Raw genomic sequence first — 16,783 nt, forward strand, 5'->3', positions numbered from 1 at the left:
GAAGAGTAAATTTGGAAGTTATCTCCCTTGTCGGCGATAACTATATTTTAATTTTAATGGAGACACGAGATCCTGTTATTTGTTAAACAGTAACAAAACTGGCACCCGGTAATACCTCTGATTATTGTGTGTCCAGATCTCACAACCAGTGAATTAATTGCCTGTCTATACACCCCGGACTATCTGTCAGGCTGAGAATCATAAAACCGTTTAACTTCTAAACATATGATGCCACTCAAACAATGTTACAATAATATTTACAATCATACAAAGCAGGAGAAATAAGCAGAAAAAATTACTATTTAATACTATGTATGCGACAGTCAAAGTGTAGCAGTATCATCATGTCAGGGCAGTCAAATATAAATGGTTTTACACCAGGAGAAATTAACAAAACAAAAGTCATCGAAGTAGAAACACTTTCTAACATTACAGAAGATATTTTCAGATCTGAAATATACCCACAGGTGAGGTAATACTTTAAGTAACAAGAAAGATTGCTTGTTAATTACCGTACTTGTTTGGGTGTTGGTGAGTGTGTTCCCTGTAGAAAACCAAATGGTTGAACTTATAAAGTTTGAAATAACTTCAGAATAAACAGTTTCTATAAAGAATTTAATGATATTTATTTTGTATTTGCAATATTTAACGTTAAAATCAACAATTAATAAGGCTACTAACTTAAGTTAGTCCTGCATGGGTCTCCAAGGTAGAAAACTCTTAACCAAATTAATACAATCAAGTCTAAACGGTAGTGCTGACATAATATATCGTTGAATCGATGTATCACGATTCACCTTTTCACGATTCGCATATTGAATCGCAAGATGCCGAATCGATGTATCATGATTTTTTTTTTTTATGTTTTTATTTTCTCGCTTTACTAATTAAGTAACTCGTCACTCTTAATTATCCATGTTACAAACACTCTTAAATTGTTTTGGTCCTTATTTTGATTAACATCAATATCTTAAATTGATATAAAACTTTTTTTTTTTCTTGGACATCGGCAGGACTAAAAATATCAATTATTCCTTTATCCTGATGTTTTCTAGGTAAATACTGACCTGGTTATGAATCGTGATACAAATCGTATCGTAGCACCTGAATTGCAATACATATCATATTGTGGCTGCAGTGGCAATACCCAGCACTAATAAACTGCCCAACGGCAATACAGAAACAATAATCCAACTATTTGTAAATGTTTTTCAGAGAAGACCTGTGGTATTAAAAGGATTGGATATTGGATCATGTACAGGAAAATGGACAGTAGATTATTTATCAGATATAGGAGGTTCATCAGAAGTCAAAGTGCATGTTTGTAAAACAACACAAATGGATTTCATCAGTAAAAACTTCCTGTACAGGTATGCCTTGATCTACATCTTGGAAATAAAATGAAAAGATGTTTAATTTCATCTGTGCATGCAAATATGTGAACTGCTCCCATAACACCAAATTAGAGCTGGCAGCATATTTGAATAGTCTACAGCCTAAGCTTTCCAAAAATGCAATTCTTTTTAAATTTGTCGTCTCATCTGGAGTTGAGTTCGGCTCATTCCCAGCAACAAGAAGGCATACAGGTTATGCTTTTGTGCCCATAGTACAAAATGAAGTTGTGCGACAAGCGCCTGGTTTTGTGGGAGCGGGTCACATATTTGATATAAAGATTAAATTGTTTGTCTCAAAATAGCCTAGTTTGTGTTGTGTAGATGTTAAACCCCATTTCTATCTTACTCTCCTTGCTAATGCTACTTTATTTAATATTACAGATCTTTACCATTTGATGTATTTGTTAAACGGGCAGCAGAAGAAATTCATCAGGAATATTTTATAGATGAGGTAAATAAATTCTTGCAAATGCCAGATATGCACCCCCATTCCCCATCACTTTATAATTCACTACACAGTCTCTGAACATGCCTGTTAATAAATTTGGTTGTTTCATGAAAAATATTTTATTCCATACTGTCTTTGGCCAAAATTTTCTGATATTTGTTGTAGACAGTATAGAATAACGATTATTTGAGATACAAAGGATGGGTCATTGAGGCAAGGGATGTAATTAAATGTAGTGGAGTTTAACGTAATACACACTAACATGTACCCGGGACCTAGGTTTTTCATCCCATCCAAATCACTAGACAGTGTCTTTGCTAAGGGGACATCTCACTGTACCCCCTGCTATTGTTCTCATGGGGGGATTAATCAAGCAAGGGGATTATCAAATACAATGGTGTTAAAAGTATAGTCTGTTTTTTTTAAACTACTAGGTTTAAACTAATTAACAACTTTATTCACAATAAATTTCATAAAAGTAACAACAAATACATGTATCAAACATAAATCATAACCCTACTAAATGTGATATGGCGTCAGTATATTCAATTGCACTTTTTACTCCATTTAACAGTTTGATTTTTAGATCATTAATAGATTCTTCTACTCTTTTATATTTTCGTCTTTTAGGGGGCAATCGTCCCCCGTTATCCAATTGAACTATTGTATTTTCAGTAAAAGTCTGCTGGTGCTATTGGGTTTCGTATTTTTAACTCTGTACTTATACCCCAAATTAACTAAATTTTGACCTCCTTGAGAATTAGGAATAAACCCTATGCGAACTTGAGCCATTTTAAAAGATATAATGTAATTGGGGCTTCGTTCGTTTCTGGGGTTTTACGTCCACTTCCACCTAAGGTGATATCGTAGACAAGTTGTAATTGGGGGTGACAACTATCCTTATATAATGATAGTGAGTTTCTAATCATATATTTGATTGATTTATGAGTACTGTCTGAATGAAAGGTAGGTGAATAATATTTAAGATACCCGTTAACCGATGACACGTGAACTTAACTTATATATTTGAATCATTAAAATAATTAAATTTTAACTAGGTGAACAGTACTAATAAGGATACAGTCTATAATCCTTTGTTTACTTAAATTTTCACAACACTACCCTACAACACCAGTTGATTGGGGGGCACAGTGAGATTAAACCTTTGCTAATCCTCCATCCTGCACCATTAACAAGTTGAAACAATGCTGAAAAATCCCTGGGATCTTTCTCGACCAACACCAGAAACACACCCGGTCCTCCTGGTTAGTGTACCAGCAACTTACTCAATGAGCCATGCCAGCTCCCACAAAGGGAAGAAGCCTATCTGTTTTTTAAATTAAATTGTAACTTTGTTTTGTGTTATTTCAGAATGAGAAGTATTATTTGAGAGCTTTGGGGGGAGATCCGAGAAAGGATGTAGCTGATATCAAACAACAGTTTCCCCAACTGGCAACAGATATCAATTTCCCTAATCTCTTTGAGGAGCATCAGTTCTTCTCAAGTGTTTTACGTATAGCCTCAAAATCAACTCAATTATGGACACACTATGATGTAAGTTATAACTTAGGACTGGACTCATTTAAGAAATTTCGTTGTCTTCATTAGCCCAGTCAGTGACAAAAAAAAGGATGCTAAACCACATTTAGAATCAAATGAAATGAAATGGGGTTTAATGTCCTACTATTCTGCTCCTAACTGGGCTAATGAAGACGGGCATACACCATACAGTGTGCTATGAGGGAAATTTTTCCCGAACAGCGGCACTACCGCATACTCTTATCTCGAATTCCAACTGTCAAGGGATCTTTTACGTGTATGCCAATGTGTACAGGGGGCCTCGTTTTTTTTACCCCATCTGAACAACTAGACAGCTGTCCTTGCCCATTTAGAATAACTTGATAATCATTTATGTCAGTAATGCATCAGCAAGTATAAATATTATTTTTATGTTTTCACAGATAATGGATAACATGTTAATACAAGTGTCAGGTGAAAAGCGAGTTGTTTTATTCAGTCCAACAGATGCTAATTATTTATATTTAAACGGTAAAGTCATTTTAATTATAGTTTTGGGAGAGGGTGTTACCAATTGATATAAACAAATGCCAAATCCTCATCAAACTTCGCTGGTGGGGGGAGGGTTGGGTGGCCGTATGGTTAGTGCATGCACGTTGTATCATAAAGTCTGTCATTGAATCAACTGGCGTGGTTTCAATTCCCTGGTTGTATGTGACACCCGCGGGGGGTTTCTCCGGGTCCTCCGTTTTCCTCCCATGGCTAAAGACCCCTATGCGCAAGCAAATTATTGAAATAAAATTGATCCGTGTGTTAGTCCCAAAATGACCTAGTTTGTGTCAAGTGAATGTTAAACCCCATTTCTCTCTCTCTCAAACTTCGTGAACATAATAAGATGAAAATATATTTGCTACAATGACCTTTTAGACTTTTGGATCATTGACCAGAGAAATCTCAGTGCCTAGCCACACAAATTCTTATTATCAATGGCAAAGGGGCCAGTGAATCCATGTCCAATTTAAACATGTCTGAAGTGAGCAGTCACAATAACATGTGCCTTTTAGATCATAAAGTCTGTCATTGATTCAAGTGGCATGGTTTTGATCCAAAGCATGTGCCTAACCCTGAGGATTTTCTCCAAGTCCTAAAAACACCTGCTGTATCATAAGGTCTGTCATTAAGTCGACTGGCGTGATTTTTGATTCCCCAGTTGTACGTGACAAGAAGTAGAGTCGCCTATCCAACCTCATGGGTTTTCTCTGTGTCCTCCGGTTTACTCCCACTGCTAAAGGCCCCTATTCGCAAGTGATTTATTGAAATAAAATTGGACCATATGTTGGTCCCGAAATGATCTAGTTTGAGTCGAGTGGACGTTAAACCACATCTCTCTCTCTCTCTCTCTCTCTCTCTCTCTCTCTAAAGACACCTACATCCAAGATTTATGAAATGATCTAGGTTGAGTCGAGTGGACTTAAACCACACCTACATCCAAGATTTATTGGAATGAAATTGCACCATATGTTAGTCCCAAGGGACCTAGTTTGTATTGAGTGGATGTTAAACCCCACTTCTCTCTCTCTGTGTATTAACAGGTGATAAATCTGAAGTATTAGATATAGATAATCCTGATACAGGTAGATATAGTGAATTTAATAAAGCTGTAAGATATGAATGTATTTTACGACCTGGGGATGTTCTTTTTATACCAGGTTAGTTTTTTTATTATAATTTTAATTAAAGTAGCTCAGTCTCTTAACTCAATATCATCCAAAGTATTCAATATTGAAAACCAAATTATTTGTTAAATTTCAATCAACATTGATGTTGTGATCTTACCTGGTAAAGATCGGCTTTTACCATTGGTACACGAATCGTGTACTATAATGCATTTCGGCACCATTTGTAACAAGGGACTGGAACAACGAGGCTAGACATACTCCACAAGTCATGTCAAACGGTGACATCATATTCTTATCTGCAGAGCATGTGCAATAGACTGGAATAACCAGATGCTAGAGATTGCCATTCTATTGAGACTTCTGGCATATTTTGCGGAACATAACTGATCTGAAATTAGAGTAAAAACAGAAACAATTGAATGTAAATCAGTTTATGTACATTCAGATTACATTATTATATGCGTTGTGAACCGTTTGTGTCAATTTCTAGGTTGCCAATATTAGCGATTTTGCTCCTTTAAAATCCAATAGATTATATATGATTATGATTATTTACATATATTTACATATATTTACATATGAAGTAGAAGCTACTTCTTTAACATTCATGTATTTTATAGTGGATTAGTTACATCATTACCATATTTTTGTTCCAATTAAATGAATATTATCTCATTAAATGAAATGGAGTTTAACATCCTACTTTTCTGCACGGACTGGGCTACAGAAGACTGACATACGCCATACAGTGTGCTATGATAGAATTTTTGCCAAGACATTCAATATGTTTTTTACATGCATGATAAGTTGTACACAAGACCTCTGTTTTTTGTTCCGTCCTGCACTATTGACACGGGAAAACCACGCTGGAAAATCTTTGGGAACTTTCTTGGCCAACACCAGAATCGAACCCAAGACCTCTTTGTTACTAGGGGGGGTGGATGGCAGAATGGTTAGCAAGTGCCTGTCACTGAGTCAACTGGTGTGGTTTTGAATCCCCGGTTGTACGTGACAAGGAGTAGGGACGGTCACCTGTTCAACCTCGTGGGTTTTCTCTGGGTCCTCTGGTTTCCTCCCACTGCTAAAGACCCCTACGCGCAAGCGAATTATTGAAATAATAATAAAAAAATTAAACCATATGTTAGTCCCAAAATGACCTAGTTTGTGTCGAGTGGACGTTAAACCCCATTTCTCTCTCTTTCTCTTTGTTACTATAAATTGAGTCAGCAGAATTGAAAGACCTATTTTGTAAAAGAGTTTTGTTTGGTTTTTTTTCAGCTTTATGGTTTCATAATGTGATATCTCTAGACTTTGGTATAGCTGTGAATGTGTTTTGGAAACATTTAGATGATATAATGTATGATAAAAAAGATCCATACGGAAACAAGGATCCATTACCTGCTCAAAGAGCTACGCAGATATTAGACCGTGCTCTAAAAACTTTAGATGAACTACCCGAGGAATATAGAAATTTTTTCGCAAGAAGGTTAATGTCTAGAATAGAGCGAAAGACTTTTTTGAAGCCACCCGACAGTTAAAAATAAATTGCTCATGTTATACTTGAAGAGTTATAAGTTGTTATTATTATAAGTTAAAATTAGAGATGCAGTTGAGTGTGGTGTGCAGAGGGCCTGGCAAGGGACAACGTATAGTCGTTCAGATGGGACAAAAAAACAAGGTCTCGTGTACACATTGGTATGCATGTAAAAAATCCCTGGGCAGTTGAAATTCGAGCAAAATTTCCCTCATAGTAGGCTACACTGTATGGTGTATGCCCGTCTTCATTAGCCCAGTCGGAGCAGAACAGTAGGACATTAAACCCATAGGCGTACGGGCTCAATGACTGTTAGGGGGGCAAAACTAGAAATGCCCGAAAAATTTGGGTTAGCCCCCCACCCCCAGCTGACTCGAATTCCAATCAACCAATCAGTCGTTTACAGTTCACAGAGGCAGGGGACCGTAAGAAGAAAATTTTGAAAATTTAACTGCGGCAAAAGCATTTTCCTGCTATTTCAGCCCTTGAATACAGCAACTTCAATGTGGTCCAATATAACATATAACTACCTGAGGTGGCTGACCCGAATCACAAACAAACAACCAATCATCACAGGGTATGGGGGACTCGCCCTCCTGGAGAAAATTTTGAAAATGTAATCGATCACAAATGCGTTTTTCTGCTATTCTAGCCCGTGAGTTAAGGCAACTCCAAACTTATCCAATGGTTTTGTAACCGAAATCCCTTTTAATGCCGACCTGAATTCCAACCATCCAATCAGACTGTAACAGCTGCATTCACAAATAATAATCGATGACCGAAAATGTTGTACAAAGTAGAGTGACTGCAGACAAAATGTTTTAATTCATAGTCAATTCAGTATAAATTCGGGCTATTCCATTAAAAAAAAAGTAAAATTGGTGTTTTATTAGATTTCACCCATTTCGGGCACTTTATTTTGCCAACTAGATCAAATAATAATTTTTTGTTTTCACTTTACCCATCTGCCTGAAAAGTCAGATTGCCCAAAAGTTAGGGGGGAAGCTGCCCCCCACCCCCCGGTCCCCCTGTCCTTCTCGCTCTTACGCCTATGGTTAAACAATATAAAAACATTTTTATTTTCAAAAAATTTCATCATTTCTCATAAAATGAAAAAATATCATAAGAAAAATAAAATTTCATTATTTCTCATAAAATGATCATAAAATGAGACAAAAATGTTTTTCAAAGTATAAAATTAACCATAAATCGCTACTGCCAATAATAAATTTCTATACTAATAAATCCAGATGTGAATAAGAAAATCATCCAGGCATTTTATGACCCCCAGCTTGCAGCTCACAATGGCTGAACACTAAAACTAAAAAGTTATTTATTATCAGTGCAGATATATAATAAAAACGTAATATTTGATAATGATAAAAACATAAAAAGTCATGAAATGTGATAAAAACATTATAAAATTTGTTTGAAAAATATCATCAAAATCTTAAAATTCCACTAGAAGCTTTCATAAAAATATAAATTTTTGACAAAAATCTGTGTACCGTCCCTGTAAGCCATTTGATTTCATTTTCATTTCGATTGTGATGTTGGTTTTCACTTCGAAAACTGTGGAAATTTCAGTCATTTTGAGACTTAATTCAAAGTTGTTTTTTTATATGGTCACCTGTGATAGGGTGTGGATTTGCTGTTTATCCAATTCCAACTATAAGAAGGGGACTATTAAAATATGTTTGTCTGTCCATCACACGTTTAGGGACATAATAACTCCCTTTCTTATAATTGAGCTAGAATGTTCAAACTTTGTGTAGGGGTTTATTAGGCCAATGCCTTGACTGAGTTTGATGATGAGCATTTTCTGTTTAGGCTAAGCAGAGATACGCAATATGATTGGTCGATGCTATGGGATAGAGCAACTTTGTTTTTAATTAAGTCCGGGTAATGAAACTTGGTGTATAGTTTCATTATATCCATACCTTGACTAAGGTCTATAATGAACATTTTCGACTCAAGTTAAGCAGAGTGATAAGCAATTTTATTGGTCGAGACTTTGCATCACGATTTTAACTTGAGTCTAGTTCCTGTGAACTTCAAGAAAATCTGCATCTCTAGCTTATTAAATTTGTAGATTGATTAATTACCTATAGCAGGGCGGGCAGGTTCACATGCAGTAACAAATTAGTTCATTTTTTCTACTAATTAAATGGAGTTATCTAAAGAACATGAGTTATCTCCCATACACTTTACAGAGGAACTGACAATGGCTGCAAGTTTTAGACAGAAGAATACGTTCAACTTTCTCGCATAACACCTGGATCGAACCCGACCCCCTGGTTAGCAAGAAGAATTCAGTCAGACAAACAAATGATGATCCGAATATAATTTTAGTATTTATTATATTTTATTTTCAAACTTAACAAATCATTGAAAAACAATATGTACATATCAACTCGGATAACTGTATCAATAACAAAACATATCATAGTCTCTCCTACTGTTATACTATTGAGTTTTATTCTTTTCAACAATCACCTAATTTGCACCATAAGAGGAATTCCAGCCAGGGTCTACACTAAGTTAAAATATATAACACAATAGTTAACAAATATAGTCTATTCATTGTCTGTACAGCTGCAGATTGGAGGTCGTCTTCTTTTCTAACATGATCCCGGTAGACGTTACGTTTTGGTGGAAAAATATACACGTCTCTCATTTGATCTTGTTTTGTCCTTTCGGCGTCACATCCGGGATTAGATATTGGTATGCAATTCATTAAACCATTAAAACAGCGACATAAATTACAATCAGATTTTACCCACACACCGTGCATTAATCGTCCACATGGCTTCTTAACATTTTTATGTTCACAACGACGTCCATAAAAATTCTTTGGGCATTGACAAAAGCTTCCCATAATACACCGCCCGCCATTTAAGCAACAGCTTGTAGAAGATTTACTGGAATTAAACATCCGAATTATTTCTACGTGTTGTTGAATTTTCTTGGGAATAATGTCACCATGATGATATCGTATCTTTACAGTCTTTGTTGAAATTTGCAGCCATCTTGGAACATCTTGTGTTTGTCTGGTTTCGACGAACTGGATTACCATGGCAACAAACATTAGACATGTGATAATCTTATCCATGGTAAAAATTGTGTATTTCGTGTTTATCTGTCACTTGATTCACGAATGGAACAGTTTTATAATATTTTACTAAAAAAATTCTTTATTTATATACCTTCTTCTTAGTGTGGCAGATTTCGTTCACGTGCCAATCACAGCTCAATCTGTTGATTAACTCACGTGAATAACTAATGGTGGGAAATGGCAGAGCTCGTTGCTCAGATTAAAAGAATCTGATGACGTGATTAGATGATCAAGAAAGGTATTAAAAGTAATTAAAAGACAAAACGACATACTTAGGTATCTCATCTACTAATTTAAATTGATCCATTTGTGTGGTGAAAACTGAACTTTGAAGTGTAAATTAATATTAAAAGATTTGTTTGAGATGTTTTAAGACAAGATAATCTTCACAATACAAACAGATTTTAAGGAAATAATCGCACAAGCAGTTTTTTATAAGAAATGATTCACAAGCCCAGCCATGTGGTTTTTACTTCGAGAAGTTCACTTTTCCCAACTGGTTTTTTTCTGTATATGGATTGACGATACCAAACACCAATCAGCTGCACGCCAATGCGTACACGGTACCTCGATTATTCGTCCTTTCAGAACGACTTTACGTTGTCCCTTGCTATGTCCCTCGACCTGCACCACTGACAAAGCGAACCTCACCGGAAAATCTCAATAAACTTTCTCGGCCAATTAGGAACCTTCTGGTTAGCGAACCAACGTCTTACGCACTGATCCACGGTTGCTCCTAATTGACTTATAAGAAGGATGCCTATGCAGTAAACAGCCAACTTTTCACGCCTATGCCATAAAGCAATCCATTCGGGATTCAAATAAAATCATTACTTTTTCTTAGAATTCCATTTCATTATTCTCCATTTGTCAAGTAATTGACTTATAAGAAGGATTCCTCAACAGTAAAAAACACACACTTTTTCAGTTCTCTGCCATACACCAAACCATTTTGCTTTTCGAGCTTGAATTACGAGACAGGTCGTGTTTCGTTATTCGGGATTCATATTTTGAATAACGAATAACACGACAGAACGTGCTTCGTTATTCGGGATTCAAATGATGATTATTTTTTTAGAATTGTTATATCATTCTTGTAAATTTGTGAAGTAATCTGGTTTTTAAATTTATTTAATTGACTTGTAAGAAGGATGTATCAACAGTTTAAAAAAATCTTTTCACTTCTATGTCATAAAATAATCCATTTTGTTGTTCGAGTTTGATTCCAATTTTGAATACCGAATAACGAGACAGTCTATTTCGTTATTCGGGATTCAAATAAAATTATTATTTTTTCTTAGAAACTTCATAACATTATTGTCCATTTGTCAAGTAAACTGGTGTTTTTTATTAGGCACGTGACCCTACTTCTTGCCACGTACAAGTATGGATCGACACCACGCCACTTGACACAATGGCAAACCTTATCATCTAAAGCCGACCCCCCCCCCCCCCAACAGGGATATACAATTTGCAAGAAAACATAATAATTATGAATCAATCCAGAATAACAAAACCCATTTTCTCTCATGAATCGTTACTCAAACTTGAAATACAAAATAGCCTCATTTATGACACAGGAGTAATAAGTGTGTTTTATTGACTGCGGAGGCATCCTTCCTGTAAGTCAGTTGAACAAAAAAAAGGCCATAGTTTACTAGACAAATGGACAACGATGATATGAAATTTTAAGAAACAATAATAATATCTTAGTTATGTATATGTTTAATTTATTGATTTATTCGCATGGCTACCATATGTTGCATATCATAATAAATATGGTTGATTAAGTTACCAGGAAACAGAATGCAACAATAAAATTTCACGGTAACGGGTATATAGAGTTAAACGAACTATACAATTGCGCATCGACGGACGGACTTCGAGTTTTTACAAGACTTCACAATTCATGGTGGGTTCCTGGATAATACGCTCGTCCTTGGGTAAGCCATATCAGCATCTCTCGTTCTATTATTTAAGCAAGTACTATCTTGAAGTGGCATTCATTAATTATTAACTATTTGTCCGATGTTGCCCGGATAGCGCTCAGTGACGGCTCCTTATAGGAGTTTTGTGAAACAGAATGTCGTAGTATAAACCCGAAACAGGCATGTCACTACCCGGCTCGAGCCAATGATTGATGATCAAGGATGATCAAAGCAATCACGTCGTATTTCCACTCAATGATAGATAGTAGTATGTCGAGAGACCGAGGGGCACTTATTAAGGGGTGGCTTCTTTTTAATGGATTGTTCTATTACATAGAAGTGAAAAGAGTGGTTTCTTTTATGTTGAGGCATCCTTCTTATGAGTCAATTAAATAAAAGCAAAGCAAGTTATTTGACAAATGGACAATAACAATATGAAATTTCTAAGAAAAATAATAACTGTATTTCAATCTCGAATCACGAAACATGTTCTGTCTCGTTATTCGTTATTTAAAATTCAAATCCCGAATAACGAAAAAGGCTCAGGTGAAGGAGTCAGAACGACAAAACTTTGCTCGTTTGTTATTCTGGGTCACGGTGTGTTACCCTTTAAGAAGCAAAAAAAAAAACAAGTTCGTAAAAATTTATAGCCCGAGGTGCATGTATCTTATTTCCCTATCTCTATTCTTATTAGGTCGTTGTAGGCTATAACATACCAACAGAGAGAAAGGGGGGGGGGGGTGTTTGTGCGTGTGTGTGTGTGTGTGGGGGGGGGGGGGGTAACTCCCACTCAACACAAACTAGGCCATTTCAGGGCTAACATATGGTTCATATTTATTTCAATAAAACCACGACGTTAGGCAGACAACCCTACTCCTTGTCCCATTCAGGGGAGGAACGCAACCACGCGACTTGACTCAATGGCAGACCTTGTGATTTCACGCGCATGCGTTAAACCACTACCCCCCCCCCCAAAAAAAAACACCCAAAAAACCACCAAAATAGAACAAAGCTAACACAAATAATAAGATATGGGACGCAAATCAAGTATATTTAGTATTTATTATAGTTTATATTCAAACTTAACAAAACATTGATAAAACGATATATACATATCAAGTGGAATAACTGTATCAGTAACAAAACGTATCATAGTCGCTCCTACTTAATTATCAAAATATAGGCTAAGAGTATTACTCTTTTCAATTTTCAACAATCAATAACTATCACCACAATATTAATTCTTGTCATGCTATATACTAACATAAAACAAATAACACAATAGTTAACAAATATAGTCTATTCATTGTCTGTACAGCTGCGGACTGGGGGACATTTTCTTTTCTGACATGGCGGTAGACATGACGTTTTGGCGGGAAAATATACACATCTCTCATCTGATCTTGTTTTGTCCTTTCAGCGTCACATCCGGGATTAGATATTGGTATGCAATTCATTAAACCATTAAAACAGCGACATAAATTACAATCAGATTTCACCCACACACCGTGCATTAATCGTCCACATGGCTTCTCAACATTTTTATGTTCACAACGACGTCCATAAAAATTCTTTGGGCATTGACAAAAGCTTGCCAAAATACACCGCCCGCCATTTAAGCAACAGCTTGTTGAAGATTTACTAGAATTAAACATCTGAATTATTTCTACGTGTTGTTGAATTTCCTTAGGCATCCCATGGCGATGTCGAACTTTTACAGTCTTTGATGAAATTTGCAGCCATCTTGGAATATCTTGAGTGTGTTTGGATTCAGCGAATTGAATTACCATGGAAACAAGCAAACTTCTGACAACAATCTGATCCATTGCAGATTTTGAAATATCTTCTTTCCCTATTGAATTGCTTTTTACAATCAGTTAGTGAAGCAAACATATAACTGTGATACCCATAAAAATGTTTCTCCCTTTTTTATACTTCTATATTGGCATGACAGATCTCTTTCATGTGCCATTTTGATTAGTTGATTGACTCGCGCCAATGACTGAAAGTGTCAGAGATCGTTGATATGTTTCAAAAGGATTTTGATGACGATGAGTGTGTTGCAATTAACTAAAATAAACAACTAATTTAAATATCTCACCTGCTGAATTAAAATGTGTTTGTGTGTGTGGGGGTAGAATTTAACTTAAAGCCATTTAATTAATTGCCGGTAATTATATAATTTCATATGTACAAATGGAAAACGTCAAATTAAAGATACATTATGTAAGATAATAGTTCGAAAATAGAAAATGTAAAATGAATAATTTGAAAATTTCGTTCAAATTACTCTATTGCGAGCGAAGATATTGCCTTTGATGTTTTGACAAGACGTGTACAATAATTTCAACCACCGTACTGGTTGTTCGAAGCTAAGTCTCGCTCCTCCATTTTTAAATTAAATCAAAATATAACTGAACCGTTCTAATCTATTTAATATCGGAGAAGTCCGATGCCACCGAGAGTTGATTAATTAATGTCTAATTAATAATTTAGAAAACATTTCAGGCCTAAAGAAAGACCTGCAATAGGCAGAGTTAGCTATTGCATACTGTATGTGTTTAATATGCCACCTGGTGCTCTATGATCCCCTCTTCCGAAGCTAGCAAATGGAAAACGTCATATTGTCTGCGATATCACTTAGGTAGAAGCGGACGTAAAACAAAACTATTTCACCCACACAAAACGTCATAGTAGCGTTTAAAGTTAAAGGACAATATTGGTGTCAGTCATTATCACATATTTATGATAGAACTGGTTAAACACATTCAAAATAAAATTTTAACACAGAGATCATTTCTACGATAGATGCGTTATGAAGCGTTCAAGAAAGGGGAGTGGAGAACGCAAAGGGAAAACACGAGCTATCCTTCTATATAACTAACTGAAGTGACCGGTGATAACAGATTGACGGCAGAATTTCTGTTCACTAATAATTCCTTAGAAGACCAAAAGTTGTTATATGAGACTGTGGGAGGATAACTGACAATTCAAAAAAAAATAATTCACTAGATAAGAGAAAACGTGAAGAATAGAAATGTCCGTGCATTACCATGTTTTTATAAAGTATAGAATGAATAAAAACAAGGGAATGTACGTTCCCTTATCTAGTGGCATTCAATTACTTTTTTGAATTATCAGATATCCTCTCACAGCCTCACATATTAATTTTTGGTCTTCGAAGGATCTGTTATCACTCGTCACTTCAATCATGATCAGTTATATAGAAGGATCACTCGTGTTTTCCTTTGCGTTCGGCACTTCCTTTTCTTGAAAGCTTCACAACGCATCTATCGTAGTAATGATCTCTGTATTAAAATTATATTTCGAACGTATTTAACCAGTTCTATCACATATGTGATAATGACTGACACCAATATTGTCCTTTAAATGAATTCTTATTGCATAGGGTACATGAAAAACAGCCTGTGCGGACGGCATGTAAACAAATGATTACATGAAATATTATAATGAAATAAGAAATACATAAATGGCGGATCAAATATGGATGATCATTGAAATTTTAAAAATAGCACACTGCAGTTTTTGTTGATTGTTTTTCTTTGTGTTTTGTTTTCTGTCGAAATTTAACTGTGGTCTAACCACTTGGGGTGCTTAGAGTTGTGCCCCTTCCCAATATGGCTGCCCCCTTGAATAACAAACAAGCTCGGTTTTAAGTCTTAGAAACTTGATTATTGTGTGAAGATTGGCGTCAGCGTGGAAAGTTTGGAAAATTATGTCCAGTCGGATATACCAGATATCAAAACCATTCAGGAAAACCTTTGAGGTTGCAAATCAAGAAGCCCTACGATGGTTTCCAGGTCATATGTTCAAAAGTATGGAACGGATGCATGCTATTTTGAAGGACGTTGATTGTGTTATCGAAGTCCACGATGCCAAAATTCCGTTTTCGGGTCGGAATCCGAGATTCCGAGATATCATAAGCTTGAGGCCACATCTTCTACTGTTAAATAAAATTGATCTAGCTGACATCAACGCAGAAAGAAGGCTTAGCGTGGAAACTAAACTCAAATCACAAGGAGTGGACACAATATTTTACACTGACCTACGGAATTACGAAAAAAGTCTGATCTTAAAAAAAGAAATATTGCCCTCTGCTATAAATCTAATTGAGTCGCGGCCAAGATATGAACGTACAGGTTTGAAAGAATATAATGTTATGGTCATCGGTGTTCCTAATGTGGGAAAATCAACCTTTATTAATGCTGTGCGTTGGTCTCATATTAAGAAGAAGGGGAAGGCCACAAAGGTTGGGGCCGTTGCTGGGGTAACCCGCAGTGTTTTAACAAAGATCAAAGTTCACATGGATCCTGTGACTTTCATCATAGATACACCAGGAATCTTGACGCCCAAAATTCCCACTGTGGATGTCGGAATGAAGCTAGCTGTGTGTGGCTGCATACCTGATCATTTTATAGGACAAGATAATGTCGCTGATTATTTACTATATTGGTTCAATAAGCACCAGCGGTTTGAATATGTTGAAAAATACGAATTAATCGAACCCACAGACAGTGTAACAGAATTTTTGACTCAAGTGGCCATAAAATATAAAAAAGTTAAGAAGATTTTGGACCCTGATACAAATCAATATCGTTATCTTCCAGATTTTATAGCAGCGGCAGTTATTGTGTTAAAAGATTTTCGAGAAGGAGCACTTGGCGTTTATTTTTTAGATGACAATCAATTGAAATAGTCTAAATTGTTTTCTTTGTCTTTTGTTTTGCTCACTCGGCAAACCTCAGCAGATTCCAGTATCCTACATCTAGCATCGGCTGTATAACAAAGTCTGCCATAGGAACTACTTTCAAGTTCCTGGATTACTAACGGCTTTATTTGCCCATCACGCCGCCTTTGAAGAATGTTTTATCATACAAATATTTCAAAGTCTGGAGCTGTTTTTCTTTCAAGTTTATCTGATTTTCTTCAAACAAGGACAACTTTGCATTGAGAATTCTAAACACGTTTCGATTGAATGACAGAATTTTGATAACTTCTTTTTAAAAGAGTCAAGTTTTCCCAATAAGTAAACCGGTGCTGCATCACAATTGTATAGGCGTAGGTAAATACATGTATCACTTACCGTCATAAAACCGAGGCTAAATGTAGATTAACAGAATCGTCCGAGGTTTGCCAAGTGTTGTTT

At 35.9% G+C, this 16,783-nt stretch overlaps 2 protein-coding genes across 2 annotated transcripts; both read left to right on the forward strand.

The window, feature by feature from the left end:
* Window positions 1–5: 5 nt before the first annotated feature.
* On the forward strand, window positions 6–6,598 carry LOC126832101 (tRNA wybutosine-synthesizing protein 5). Its single transcript, XM_050562786.2, has 7 exons — window positions 6–467; window positions 1,216–1,370; window positions 1,776–1,845; window positions 3,214–3,396; window positions 3,804–3,891; window positions 4,953–5,069; window positions 6,318–6,598. The coding sequence occupies exons 1-7, from the start codon at window positions 315–317 to the stop codon at window positions 6,575–6,577; spliced, it is 1,026 nt and encodes a 341-aa protein (XP_050418743.1). The 5' UTR covers window positions 6–314; the 3' UTR covers window positions 6,578–6,598.
* Window positions 6,599–15,248: 8,650 nt separating this feature from the next.
* Window positions 15,249–16,344, forward strand: LOC126831499 (mitochondrial ribosome-associated GTPase 1). The gene has a single exon (XM_050562023.1). It carries the CDS (start codon window positions 15,353–15,355, stop codon window positions 16,331–16,333), a length of 981 nt encoding a protein of 326 aa, XP_050417980.1. The 5' UTR covers window positions 15,249–15,352; the 3' UTR covers window positions 16,334–16,344.
* The last annotated feature ends 439 nt before the right edge of the window (window positions 16,345–16,783 follow it).

The sequence above is a fragment of the Patella vulgata genome, chromosome 9 (assembly GCF_932274485.2).
Source record: "Patella vulgata chromosome 9, xgPatVulg1.2, whole genome shotgun sequence".
NCBI classification, from domain to species: domain Eukaryota; kingdom Metazoa; phylum Mollusca; class Gastropoda; family Patellidae; genus Patella; species Patella vulgata.